The sequence below is a fragment of the Aegilops tauschii genome, chromosome 2, assembly GCF_002575655.3.
Source record: "Aegilops tauschii subsp. strangulata cultivar AL8/78 chromosome 2, Aet v6.0, whole genome shotgun sequence".
NCBI lineage: Eukaryota > Viridiplantae > Streptophyta > Magnoliopsida > Poales > Poaceae > Aegilops > Aegilops tauschii.
Window position 1 is genome coordinate 196,869,722 of NC_053036.3, and position 13,992 is coordinate 196,883,713.

The window sequence follows — 13,992 nt, forward strand, 5'->3', positions numbered from 1 at the left end:
ATATTCAGTGCGGCACAGCCTTCGATTAACATTTTTTTTATTTGCAGCGCTTCTACACAGATAAAAGTTACAAGAGTGTTTTCTGAAAAAAAACAATGCTCGCCCAACACACAACCCCTACCACCACTGACAGCGGGCCCTGCTACGTCGGCACGCCACACATGCATGGGATATGGCCAGATACGGTAGAGAGTACCGTATATGATATGAACGCATGCACACGTTTTATGACCAGAAACACATATTTTACAAGTTTATACATCAAATTGATTATCGCGTGCAAGTTTTATGACTCCTGGCGTATTTACTTCTTAAAAAAGGAAAAAAAAAAAAGACCAACCGTCTCTGCACCAAAGTCTAAAATAAACCTTGAACTTATAGATGAAAGCTAAACTGAACCCTGAACTCCCAATCCCTGAAATCAGCATACCAAACTCTCTGATCCCGGTCTAATTTAAACCTTGAGAGCCTTCCCAAACAAGGATTGGCTGAATCCCGGTACTACTAACTGCGGACATGACTGGGCAGGCCCAACAAGCGCCAAACGTGTTTTTTCTCTTTTTCGTTCTTTTTTTAGCCTGTGTTTTTTTTTTCATAATATGTGACGTAAAAATACAGAAAAATAGACAACTGCTGATTCCGGACGCGACTGGGCTGGTCAACCACATGGGAAGTGAGTTTATTTTTTCTTTTTCATAAGGTGCGACATAATAAAAATACAAAGAAAATATAGAATTCGGAATCGAACCTGCGACCTAATGTTGCTGATCTCCTCGAGCAAGCCAATAGAACAAATAGTTGTTAGTGCTTTAATGAGACGCCCGAAATCTTTTAGCGCACACCGCAAAGTCGAGATTTAAAAAAATTAAGGGCAAACAAATATGGAAAACTAATCAATTTGTGAAATCTCTGAAATAATTAAAGCGCGACTACTGTTTGAAAATTCTGAATACTTTTTAATAAACGAACAACTTCGCGGCGGGTTTTGTTTTATTTCGTAAAACACCCAAAGTAAAAATACAAAAACTGAGGAAAAGGACTCAAACCTTGCGACCTACCGCTCCTGACTTCCTCCCACTAGCCACTAAAATCATTAGCCGTTGCTGCTATGATGTGAGCCCCGAAAGATTAAACCACATAGAGCAGCACCGAGATTTGACTCATTTTTTGAAGGGCACACAAATATTGAAAACGTGCAGAACAATTTTTCCAATATCCTTTTTTAAGTGCGAACACCTTTTGAAAATTCCGAATAATGTTTTAAGAAACGAACATCTTTCAAAAAGACAAATCAATTTTGAGAAAAGTGAAGACTGTTTGAAACATATTTTTTTAAAACATCAGAACAGATTTTCAAGCCTGTTTTCTTAAATAAACAATGTATGAATATAATTTTATAAAAAATTTATTGTCATTAAGAAAATGTAATGCATGTATTTGGCAAAATGTCACGGTCTCAAATTAACAAAATGGAATTTCTTGAATTATTTGCGTTAAAAAAGTACAATCGGTATTTCAAAATTGTTCATATTTTTTGAACAAAAAATGAACACGTTTTGAAATCTGGACAAATTTTTAAAGTCCAAACACTTTTTGAATTTTTTAAAAAATGGGAGCAACTTTTGAAACCGGAACAAATGTGTGAGAAAAATGCTGAATAATTTAAAAAAATGAATAATGCTTTGAGAACAGAATCAATTTGAAAAGCGAACACTTTTAAAAAATGTTGAAAACAGCCAACACTTTAAAAAAAATTGAAAACATGTATTTAGAACTCTTTTACATAATGTATTTGAAAAATGTTGGAAGTTTACCACAAAAATGTATATGCGTCTTAAAAATGTACTTTGTGTACTGTGAAAAATTACAGATGTGTACAAAGAAACAGAAATAATCAATAAAGACGGGAGTACAGCGAGCGCGCGAGTGGCTGCTTTAATGGGCCGGCCCGATTTGATTTGCCACGTAAGCGAATACCAGTGAAACAGTCTTAAGGTTCAAAATAGATCGGGATCGAAGAGTTTGGTGTGCTGATTTCAGGGATTGAAAGTTTAGGGTTTAATTTAGCTTTCCTCTACGAGTTCAAGGTTTATTTTGAACTTTTTCCGGCAGCAAACATGGCATCAGCCCGTTGTCTTCCGCAGACCGAACCAAACCTGGGGCCATGCCAAACACCACCGCGTCACGGCACGCAAAAACGTTGCGAAAAGACGAACCCAATTCCTCTCGGTCACACGTCTGACGCTGCTCTAGGTGTATCGCCTGACCCCATGATGAGCGCCAAGCTCGGCGCGGCGACGCCGTCCGTGCTCCTCACGCCCTCCCCTCGGCCCCACGGCCTCCGCCCCTCCCCCACCGCCGCGTCATGCCTCCCCGACACCGCCACCGGCCCGCCTCTAAGCGCGGGACCGGACCAAGAGCACTCTGGCGCGCCCGGGCAAGAGGAGGCGGCGGTCTCCTCCCCCTCCCAGCCGCGCTCGCGAGCGAGCTCGCAGCTGAGCCGCTGGTCCCGCGCGCGCGCTCTCCGGTCCGGCCGGAGGCTGGAGCTGCCGGCCATACGGGCGAGCGCGGCGCTCGAGGTGCCGACCAAGTCGCCGCCGCCCACCGAGCAGGAGGCCACAGCGACGGAGGACGACGACGATGGCGACGAGGCGGTTGGGGTCGGAAGCGAGGCAGCGGGGAACTCGATCTACATGGTGTCGGACGGGACGGGTTCGACGTTGGAGCACTCGGTGAATGCCGTGCTCGGGCAATTCGAGCACTGCCTCGTCGACCGCCGCTGTGCCACAAGCACCCACCTCTTCTCTGGGGTAAGAGATCCATCATTTTCGCTGCCATCTATTACCTCAATTCGTGACATTCGATTTTGATCCCCGCGCTCCAGTCCAGTGTGATGCCTGGTTTCCACGAAATGCTTTTGTGCTTTGCTACACACTATAAATTCGGATTCCTACCTTCCAGTATAACGAGGGTAAGCGTGAGAATTTGTACCAGCAAATTTGTGTGATACGTAGTCACTTCGCGATGACAACTCGACAGACAAAATAATACTAACTTAAAGATGCCCGAAATAAATAGAGTTCAAATTTAGAGATGAAATCTAACATTTTATGGAAATACCAGGGCAACCCTGCAACTTTGCTTTGTGATTAATTTCATAATTTGTGCACCGACATTATCTCTTTTCAGACTGATTACTGTAATACCTGTAGCTTGTATTCCCCTATGCAATGTCAGAGAGGTTTAATTGGGGATACTTTGGTTCATCCTTACATTTAAGGTTTGCCTCTGAATTTCAGTGCTGGGGGATTAATTGGGCTAACATGACACTATCATGTATTCGAGAATGAAAGCTACAATATCAGTTTTACTCTGCAAGAGTTGGTATTGCCCATGAAATACTCTAATACTAAGAAGAAAAAAAGTCGCATATGTTCCAATGGATAAAAAATCCCTCACAGAAACTTCGGATGAATTACGCAATAGATCTTTTTAACATATTTTATTTCAGAAATAAAAACGGACCATGCAGTTGAATAAGGCTGAATGTTATGTGTAAATTGAGAACTGTACAGTTGCTTCATGCATATCTATATGTTCTATTTGTGCAAATTGATATTCGCCGCTCTTTACGCCAGGTAGATGGGATGTTCTGACATTGACATGGTCAAAATATTGCCAATTGGCCATACTATTTTGTTTTACGTGTTTGCTTGGATTGGATCATTTTATTGAACAAAATCAGTCAGTTGATTGTAGTCTTAGTTCAGAAACTGTTATTTGACACTATTCACCCAAGCTTAGCACAAGCATGGGCTAAGAAAAAGTTAACTGCACATCACTTGTCGGAAGTAATCAGCATCTCTTACACATTGCTTCTAATTTTCTTTAGATTGATGACATGGACAACCTTATTGAGATAGTCAGGCAAGCAGCAAAAGAAGGAGCATTGCTTCTATATACCCTTGCCGATCCTTCAATGGCTGAGGCAACTAAGAAGGCTTGTGATTTATGGGGTGTTCCATGCACCGATGTTCTTCGTCCTACTATTGACGCCATAGCTTCTCATATTGGTGTTGCTCCATCTGGAATTTCACGAAGCTCTGCTAGCCGAAAGGGTCAACTTTCTGAGGATTACTTCCAACGAATCGAAGCAATTGATTTCACCATCAAACAAGATGATGGTGCTCAGCCACAGAACCTTGCCCGTGCACACATTGTGCTTGTTGGTGTTTCACGTACCGGGAAGACACCATTGTCAATTTATCTTGCACAAAAAGGGTACAAAGTGGCAAACGTCCCAATTGTGATGGGTATTGATCTTCCAAAGGCCCTATTTGAGATCGACCAGGATAAGATCTTTGGGTTGACGATAAACCCCGTGGTTCTTCAGGCAATCAGAAAGACAAGAGCAAATACTCTAGGATTTCATGGGCAGAAGAGCAATTATGCTGAAATGGAGCACGTGAGGCAGGAGCTCGACCATGCAAATCAAATTTTTGTTCGGCACCCAACATGGCCAGTGATCCGTAAGATCAGTTTCATCGTCTTTTATGGAGAGCTAATTTGTTTTCTCTCATGTTATAACAATATATTTTTCGTGCAGAGGTCACTGGAAAAGCTGTAGAGGAAACAGCTGCTGTCATTGTTAGAATATACCATGACAGGAAACAGAAGTGCTCCATGCCACGCATATCAAAACGGTACTAGCACCATGTTCTATCTATTCTACTGCGCCTTGTAAAGTATGTGTGCTTTGATAAGCGCCATGTCAACAGTACCTTAGCCGACCCTGTTATTATTAGCTCTTACCATCTTGCTTTGTGTGACCACTGACCACCTTCTAGGTGGCTTCTGTATCTAAAAGATAACGAGTTCACAGTATAGCGCAGCAGGAAATAAATGTATAATTCGTTCTCTAGTTTTTCGTTCCTTAAATTATTTTCAGTTATTGAACTATTTTTAGTTTGTTAAGTAAATTGTAGGTTGAACTGAGATTGTTAGAAAAATGAAAGTCAGAGTAATACATTTCTTGCATAGAACTAGGATTCTCCGTCGGTATAAAATGGTTAAATGTGGACCATAATGTCCTTTATCCTCCTGAAAAAGCTCTGCGTAGACAGGGTGCATGGGACATCACAACAATTTGTCCTCCTAAGCTTGACCACTAGGATCATTTGTGCAAGGATGTGTTCACTCTTAGATTTGATAGGGAGACCATCTAAAAACAATTTCAGTAACAACATCATGCACTAGCACTACTTTCACTCTTTTCTTGTGATCTTTCTTTCCTTTGGTTATTTATTTATTTATTTATTTCATTATGAGGTTTGTTCAAATTTGACAACCCTTGTTTCTTGGAAGTATGCTGCCTTCTACTTTGTGGTTGCCTTTTGAACTACACATCTTATCTTGTGGATTTATGTTTGAATGTAGACAATACATATCTGGTCAGATGTGCTTCAACCAAAATGTAGCTTCTCTACCAGACCAGGGCCACCTTGAACCAGACCTGTGGTAACAGAAGTCTGGTTGAGCTGATCAGGAGTCTGGCTATTTGGTAGCCGCAGCAGCTTAAGGGCTGACTAAAAGACTAATCAGATAATCATTGTTTGGTACTCCCTCCGTAAACTAATATAAGAGCGTTTAGATCACTACTTTAGTAATCTAAACACTCTTATATTAGTTTTCAGAGGGAGTACTTGATATTCTGTTTCTTTTTTATACAAAGTGAAGATAAATTTGGAAGGCGCTACTTTCAATCGACGAATAGTCCTTACATAATCCTTGTTTTAAACGAGACCAGCCAGTACTAGTCCTTGGCGGCATATTTTGATAGGAGGAGCAATCACGAGCACACCGCGCAGAGTCCGGGACTCGAACACAGGTGGGCTGCGAGTGCACACACACACTGCTAGCCAACGAGTGACACTCGGTTCTCACATAATCATTGTTTTTGTTCTTGTTATCTTGTTTCTGTTTGGTACTACAAAGTTAAATTGAATTTTTAAGACAGTCTCTTACGTCAATAAATTGCCTCTTGCTCTCTTTGTATCGTGCAAAATGGTTTCAAGCTCATGGCAGCTGTAGCTGCCGTCCAACTACATGTTTTTTTTCTGAAATATCCTGGATATGCGCCAAGATGTTTTCATAGCATCACGACTATGATGCTTAGCTTAGGTCCTGAATTTGTATGTGTTGAAATGAATATCTCAAGGAATATGCTTTGTGTTCTTGCAGGGTAGCTCCAATTCGAGTCTATGATTCCCTGTCAGAGATGGTCAACACTCCTGTTGAGCCTGAAAAAGTATTGGCTATGGACGTATGAACGTGTTCTGCAGCAGCGAGGCAAAATCAGGAAATCAGAAACTATAGAGCCTAGTAGCCTACTATTCGGTACTTGTTGTGTGTCCCAACTCCGCGGTTAGACTAGAGTCATTGTGCATAGAAGGTAAGAGGGGCCATGTTAAAACTGCTCTTCTTTTAAATAATCATAGCCTGTGCTGTCATGTGTTGGTTGTTCATTGGTTTAGTTTTCCTTTCAAGTCAAGCACTCATGTCATGTACAACCTCTTCTAGAAATGACCCAGGCAAAGACAATTATTCCAAAAACATCAGTGTATATTTGTGTATGCTTATGTTTGCAGTATGTGTAAGGGAGAAAACCCTATCATCGGCGCACAAAAGCGACTGGTATTCTTTTGTGCAATGAGAACAGAAAAAAAGGGGGGCAATAACAGAAGAAACCAGAATAGAAAGGGAGGACTGCCATCACAAACTTCTCCATCAGGACCTCAACAGGCCTAATCTCTTCTCTGCCGTCTGCTATGTATTCTGCGGTGGCTTCTCATATCACCACACGATTTTCACCCGAATTCTGGTAAATATCAGTCCCCGTCACAATCTCTACAGACCACACGTTGAAAACCCTGTGCTGTGATGAACACGTGAAAATCTCTTTGCGCTATGAGGCTGGTGTTTCACCGTGCATCGCTGTCGGCTCCCGTGCCGCTCCCGGCGCTGTCCATCTTGCTCATGGAAAGGGTGAAGTAGAGCAGAATCAACGTCCCCACGCTGGACCTGCATAAACAAGGAGGAGGAAAAATCAGTTGGAGTTGAGATATTATCACTGGAGAGGACCTGCTGACCAATGAAACGGTACTCCTGACATCTTTTTGTTTTTTATCACTGCTCTGCCCTGGGTGCAAACACCACCACAAGTGGATGAATTAAAACCAAATCAGAAACAAATACTACTAAATTAGGCTACTCCAGATCAACACAACCTTTTCTCCCCTTCTCCTACGGCTGCTGGGGCGAACACTCTCTTCTAGGATCTGGATGCCTCCGTTCCGGCTAGTAGTTTGGTTTGGATTTTTTAGTCTCTGCATGAGCAGCGCTTCTTCCTCAAATTTATCTTTCGGGCTCGATCCTCCTCAAGTTTGTCCGTCTGGACAGTGTAGATATCTCTAGTCTCCTTTGGGCGTCGAGGTTGGAATTTCTGTGTGTGATGGCAAGATTTGGTGTGAGGTACTTCAAATCTATTAAAGGGTTCAACAGTGATGATCGCGGCTCCAGGGCATTGATTATTTGGGACACATGCATAGAAACTTCCCGGTTGTCATCAACAAGGACAAGCCGGCTTTGTAGGGAAGCGGCGAGAGCAATGCCTCCATGGCTTGTTCTGGCGGTTGTAGTAGTCGGACGATGGTTTTAGACATTTCAGACGATGGTTTTAGACATTTCGAAATGTCTAAAACGACTTATAAAAGTGAACAGAGAAAGTAGTAGTGTACTAAACTGGCTGGTTGTTGGTCGATCACAGTGGCAAAGGCGAAGGTGCCAACCAGTTGTGCAACGGGGACTTGGCAACGAGAAACCACGGCCGTTCTTGCGCAGGATTTCCGCACGCACGCCACGCACGCAGGAGGTGCACCATCACCGGTCGTGACGGACCCGTCCTAGACGCTGCAAATTATTGCCGATAATGACCCCACGATCGGCTCCCTTCCTCAAGCTAGAGGAGAGCCGTCCCGCTCCCGTCAGAGCGATTAGTTGCATTTGCTATTGCTAGGTCCGGTTGACGTGCCTGTCGCCACAAGACGCCAACAGGATTCGCTTTGCGTACTACGACTGCCAGTGAACTTGCAAGGTACACTCACTAAATGCTTAACAGCTCCGCCTAATGATGGTTCGTGGTGTCCATGAATGGCAATGAAGCACGGCGGGTTTTGGAGGCAAAAAGTCGCCAGCGGCGACGACAAATGAGAGCGTACTGTCACTGATCCATGACCCAAGTCGCCTAACATGTCCAGGGAATAGGTTTCATTTCACCAAGTGAAACGTGTGCGTGCTACAGAGGAGAGGAGCCTGCAACACTGCCTAGTTCTAGTTGACACTTTTGAGTTTTGACACTCTGCGGCCGGCTGGTTCAGTGATTGGATCTAAGCAACACGAAAAAATAAATAAACCAACGAAAGGGGAAGGGGAAGGGGAAGGGGAAGAAGATTCTTACAGCGTGGCGAAGAGGAAGACGACCCTTCGGGGATCCAGCCACGGCGCCGGACGCCGCCCCAGTCGCCTGGACTTCCCTCCCGGCGTCCCGGCGCCCCCCGGCGTGTTCACCAGCCGGTGCCCGTTCAGCATCTCCTCGGCGGCCGTCACGTGGACCAAGAGCGGGGAGAGCGGCGGCCTCTCGCCCGTCCCTACCCCGCCTCCTGCACACAAACGGATCAAACCCAACGTCAGTCCCGTTCGTCGTCAGAACTCCAAAGTGTGTAGTGCAGTTAACGTCAGTGTCACTGGCCAGGAACTGGACATTAGTCACTTAAGCTACAAGGTAGCAATTGAGTCGTAATCTCGTGAAATACAAGGAGAAGAAAAAACAGAATTTTGGTCCTAATTGCGAAGGCAGATTATCGACTGGGCAGGCTAACCTGTGGTGCCAGTGGCGGCGTCGCCGTCGGCCTGCTTCCTTTCTGACCCCTTCCGCGAGAGCGACCTCACCACCCTCTGTTCCGTTCACAGCACAATTAGAGATAGGGATAGTATCAAACTCTAGGAGGACGATGGCCTAAAGAAATCTGGACGCGCATATCGCCGTCGTCCGCCGGCCAGCGTCCAACAGACTTACAGGTGTCCTCGGGGTCGAGGCCGGCGGCGCTGCCGGCGTCGTTTCCGGGCCGTCGCCGGCGAGCGACGAGAGGGCGGCCACGTCGAGGGCGATGAACCCACCGGTCCCGGCGGCGTGGCCGGCGTCCGAGCTCGACTGTGCAAGAACCTAAAAAGGAACAGAAGTGTTATTGTCCGGCAAGAACCTATCTACCGGCGATGAAACCGAAGTTCTTCAATCAAATCAAACAAAGAGATATTCATCACAGCCTAAAAAGGGCAAGCGACTTCATGCGCCGTCGCCGTGGAAGATCCAAATCGCTTCCACTTGGCCGGGGCAAGCAAGAACACCGTGCGGCGACTAGAGCCGATTGACGGGCAGAAGATTGGACGGGAAGAGACTTACGGGATGGTTGGAGGCGGCGTCCCCCATGCCTTGGTGACGTTCGGCCTGCACGCAGACGCAGCTGCCTCCCGAAGGAGTATGTCTTCTCTTTTGTTGTCTCTGAGTGAGTTATGGTAGCCCCTCGGGAAGGCGGAGACTTGAATGGCGGAATACTACAAAAACGAGGAACCGGAGGGAAAGGACCGTCACTTTGCTCTTTTTGTTGAGGGCCAAAGATTAGATTCTCTCTCTGCCCGCGAGCATGGGGAGAAGATGATGTTCACAGTACAGCTTCGCCTCTCTTATATATACTGCTGGATTATTTGTGGGCACCCACGGACGGAATTGTTTAGAAATTACACTAGTATATATAAAATTTAGAATCGATTTTATAAAAGTGTAATTTTAGTATAGTGAAAATTTTAACCTATTTGTTTCTCTTATTAATTACGGCAACATATCTTGTGAATCCGCTCCATATGTGTACCCCTGCATCCCTCTGTTCTCAGCCCCCCCCCCCATCTGAATCCTTTGGTTTTGGTTAATTTCCAGTTATTTTGCATTGGCACGCCCGCCTGTAGCCCATACCAACAGTTTTACTTTGCAAAAACAATCCTGGACGCAGGACTGTATCAAGCGCCATAATAAACTACTCTCGATCGGTATTTATCTCTCCCGCGGCGGCGTGGAACCCTAGGACGAACGGCCATGCCCCTGTGCTCTTAGTTTGGCACGACGGCGTCCACCGGCGGGCGCCGCCCCAAGCAAGTACTGATCTTCCCAGCTGACAATGATCTTGGCGTTTGTCGGCAGCCGTCGGCCCATGCATAAATGTACGTAATTGTTTTGATCTCTGTATCCTTCCTCTGCAGGTCCACGGTCTAAGCATATCTTATATGCTAGAGCAGCTAGTTTCTTGAATGAACGACCACGTGATCAGTAGCAACCAGCAGCAGTACGACACCACAAGTTCCTGGTAACACAACAAAAAAAATCCAGTCTTTGCGTACATATTATGAAGCATGTGTCATTGCCATGTGCGAAAGCTTGATCCTATTGGTGTGTTTGTAGTCACATGGAGCCAACCAGTTACATGCAAACGCATATGAACGAAGAACAGTTTGGCACACCCAAAAAGAATGCAGCCATACCCCTAGCTGTAAGTTTGATTAGTTTGTACCTCACAGCTGATCTCATTCAGTTTACTAATCAATATGTGAATGTGGCAATCACAATTTTTTTCTTGATGTTGCAGTGTTTGTCTTTTACACCTGAATGTGAAGAGAATTTGAAGCCTAAAGTAGGCATGACATTTCAAGGACTTGAGGCAGTGGAGAAGTTCTACAAGGCATATGCACATAATGCGGGTTTTGGAGTTCGTATCGGACAGCAGAAGAAGATTGAGAATAAGGTGGTCCGAACTAAGCGTTTTATGTGTAACAGGGAAGGATTCAAGTCCAAAGATAGTAAGGAGATCGATAACCCCTCGAAGAAAAAGCGTAAGGAGGCAAACACACGATGTGGTTGTGATGCACACATCTTTGTCAGACTTTGTGGGGAGAACACCTACAAGATAGATTCATGGGTTGAGCACCATGTTCACGGTCTTGTATCGCCTGATAAGCGTCATTTGATCAGATCGAATCGTAGAGTTAGTGAGAGGGCAAAGAATACAATATTTACATGTCACAAGGCAAGCATTGGCACCTCTCAGGGCGTACAGGTTACTCCAAGTTAGTGAGGGTGGAATTTCGAATGTTGGGTGCATGAAGAGAGACTTGCAGAATTACTACAACGACCTTCGGGATAAAATTAGAAATGCGGATGCCCAAATGTTTGTCGCCCAGCTAGCTAGAAAGCAGGAAGTAAACTCAGCATTTTTCTATGATTTTGACGTGAATGATGAGGGGAAGTTGAAGTATGTGTTCTGGGCAGATGCCACAAGCAGGAAGAACTACAGTCTCTTTGGTGATGTGGTATCTTTTGATTCTACGTACACCACTAATCAGTACAACATGATCTTTGCACCATTTACAGGGGTCAATCATCACTTGCAAAGTATATTCTTTGGTGCTGCCTTCTTAGCAAATGAGAAGAATGAATCGTATATTTGGTTATTTCAGACCTTCCTAAAAGCAATGGGAGGGGTAGCACCTAGGCTTATCATAACAGATGAAGCTGGTGGCATGAAGATTGCTATTGACGAAGTTCTTCCAACCACTGTGCATAGGTTGTGCATGTGGCATATAATGGAAAAGGTGCCTGAAAAAGTTGGACCTTTGATTAGAGAGGATCCAGAATTTTGGAAGAGGCTGAACTCATGTGTTTGGGGTTCAGAAACTACAACTGAGTTTGAGTCACAATGGAATTCCATCATTACAGATTTCGGGTTGGAAGAAAATGAGTGGTTTGCTAAGAGGTTTAGTATTCGAGAGACTTGGATACCATCCTACTTTATGGACATATCTCTAGCAGGCATTCTCAGAACCACTTCAAGGTCAGAAAGTGCAAATTCTTTTTTCAACCGTTTCATTCACCGAAGGCTCGCTTTTGTTGAGTTTTGGCTTAGGTTTGACACAGCTCTAGAATGCCAACGTGAGGAAGAATTGATGGCAGACAATAGAAGTATACATACCACCCCACAACTATTGACACCATGGAGAATTGAGAAACAAGGCAGCGAGGTCTTCACATGTGAAGTGTTTGAGAAATTTCAGCAGCAAGTTATTGCTGCTAGAGACTACTGTTGTGTTCAGGGTATTACACAAGGTGAGGGGGTGAAAATGGTGACCCTGAGAGGTGGATCTGGTAAGGTTAGGCAGGTCTGCTATGACACAGCAACCATGATAGCAAATTGTTCGTGCAAGTTATTTGAGTCAAACGGAATTCCGTGTCGCCATATTATCCAAGTATTGAGAATTGAAAACCAAAATGAGCTTCCCAACTACTACATTATGAAAAGATGGCAGAAAAGGTGCAAAAGGTAGAGAAAGTGCAAAACTATTTATTTCGTATTGTTCAAAATAATATGACTAAGAAAAAAAATTCTTTTCAGGGAGAGTGTTTTTGATGAACAAGGGAATTTACTAGAAGAAAAGCCCACTGATGCTTTGGACGCGACCACGAGAGAGAAGATTTCAACTATACGTAATAAGATGGAAGATATGATTCAAAAGGCGAAGCACTCAGATGTAGGCATGGACTTCTTAACATCAAGTGTGTTGAAAATCGAGGCCCCTCTCGACCAGATGGTTCCTACAGCTACCAAAATCACTAGGCAAGAGGAATATGAGGCTTTTATTGATTGCAACATTCCTACTGAAGTTCATATACATCCACCCACTGATGTTCATACGGTGGGGAGATGCAAAAGAATAAAGAGCGGAAAGGAGACCAAGGAGGATAGTCGAAAAAAGAAGGGCAAAGAAGTAAAGGCAAGGGCTGCACGCTTGTGCAAGACATGCAAGCAAATAGTATTTCATGATAGTCGCAATTGTCCAAGCAAAGGGAAAAGGAGCATTATCGTGGAAGATATGCAACTGAATGGTGCTTCCTGATGCTAAAATTTCCAAGCAAAGAATGTCTTTATATATGTTAAGATTTATTGTTTCATGTTCATGAGCCATGTAATGGATGGAGATTTGCACTATGTTAAATCAAATTTGACTTTATTTATAACAATTATATGAATAGCAGTCAGCGGATGATTGTCACAGTTTTATTATGTTAAATAAATTCTTTGCTCGGACCTGAATCATACCGGAGCACAAAATGCTCAGGAACTACAGTAAATGTTCAGGAAACTTTGGATATGGACTTGTTTTTTATAGCCCCTTTTTAATCTTAAAACTGATTACGGCCATCCGACGCCAGTTCTGGTCATTCAGAGGAATTTTTGAATAACGCACTGATTTTGTTCAACACATATGGAGCCTAGTCACTGAACTTTGTGACTGTTCAGGATATTTTGGATAGTGACTTGCTTCTTATAGCTTAGATATCAAAACTTGAGAAAACCATCCCAGCTCACTTCTGCAACTCAAAAGCTTTACTGAACAATATAAGCTTTGATCACTTGACTGAGGAAATCACTGATTTTTTGTCAACACATTAGTTCAAAACTGAACTAGTCACTGAATTTTGTGGCAACAACAAACATGATTTTTTAACAAGGGAAAAGCTCAACCAAAGCCTCTTATCTAAACAAGCTTGGTAAGGCATATCACGTATTGGCAAACAATTTAGAAAAGAAAAGAAACACGTAGAAGCATCTCACACGATGCCATTCATTTAGGTGCAAATACTGATACAATTTACTCATATGAGCACAGCACCAGCACATTTTGTACAGGCTACAGGTTACAGCCGACAGCTTCCTATGGACGAGAGACTGCAGCTTCATATGTAGGAATCATCGCTGGCGGGGGAGGCCATCCAGGGCGGTGTTAGCGCCTCATCAGACTCATCGTCACCGCTGCGGAACGATGTCGCTTGTC

General features: G+C 44.0%; 2 protein-coding genes and 1 pseudogene across 3 annotated transcripts; 2 read left to right on the forward strand and 1 right to left on the reverse strand.

Moving 5' to 3' along the window:
- Positions 1-2,147: 2,147 nt before the first annotated feature.
- LOC109748005 (probable pyruvate, phosphate dikinase regulatory protein, chloroplastic) lies at positions 2,148-6,612 on the forward strand. 2 transcript variants are annotated; one of them, XM_020307059.4, is made up of 4 exons: positions 2,148-2,810; positions 3,893-4,529; positions 4,607-4,703; positions 6,241-6,612. In XM_020307059.4, the coding sequence occupies exons 1-4, from the start codon at positions 2,271-2,273 to the stop codon at positions 6,326-6,328; spliced, it is 1,362 nt and encodes a 453-aa protein (XP_020162648.1). In that variant the 5' UTR covers positions 2,148-2,270; the 3' UTR covers positions 6,329-6,612. The 2 variants fall into 2 exon arrangements, with proteins under 2 accessions (XP_020162648.1, XP_073364454.1); XM_073508353.1 differs by lacking the exon at positions 6,241-6,612 and having other exon boundaries at positions 2,185-2,810; positions 4,607-4,710.
- On the reverse strand, positions 6,601-9,911 carry LOC109748006 (uncharacterized). The gene is made up of 5 exons (XM_020307060.4): positions 9,518-9,911; positions 9,134-9,280; positions 8,937-9,012; positions 8,516-8,717; positions 6,601-7,080 (listed from the first exon to the last, which is right to left on the reverse strand). The coding sequence occupies exons 1-5, from the start codon at positions 9,542-9,544 to the stop codon at positions 6,981-6,983; spliced, it is 552 nt and encodes a 183-aa protein (XP_020162649.1). The 5' UTR covers positions 9,545-9,911; the 3' UTR covers positions 6,601-6,980.
- Positions 9,912-10,416: 505 nt separating this feature from the next.
- On the forward strand, positions 10,417-13,792 carry LOC109748013 (protein FAR1-RELATED SEQUENCE 5-like; annotated as a pseudogene).
- Positions 13,793-13,992: the final 200 nt, after the last annotated feature.

What these genes read in the sequence shown, in the direction of transcription:
- LOC109748006 (XM_020307060.4), bottom strand. Translation starts at nt 9,544, where the DNA reads ATGGGGGACGCCGCCTCCAACCATCCC. An exon ending in CCTCGACCCCGAGGACACCT is followed by an intron (nt 9,013 to 9,133) that starts GTAAGTCTGTTG and finishes TGAACGGAACAG; the next exon opens with AGGGTGGTGAGGTCGCTCTC. An exon ending in CGCCGCCACTGGCACCACAG is followed by an intron (nt 8,718 to 8,936) that starts GTTAGCCTGCCC and finishes GTTTGTGTGCAG; the next exon opens with GAGGCGGGGTAGGGACGGGC.
- LOC109748005 (XM_020307059.4), top strand. Translation starts at nt 2,271, where the DNA reads ATGATGAGCGCCAAGCTCGGCGCGGCGACGCCGTCCGTGCTCCTCACG. An exon ending in GCACCCACCTCTTCTCTGGG is followed by an intron (nt 2,811 to 3,892) that starts GTAAGAGATCCA and finishes AATTTTCTTTAG; the next exon opens with ATTGATGACATGGACAACCT. An exon ending in ATGCCACGCATATCAAAACG is followed by an intron (nt 4,704 to 6,240) that starts GTACTAGCACCA and finishes GTGTTCTTGCAG; the next exon opens with GGTAGCTCCAATTCGAGTCT.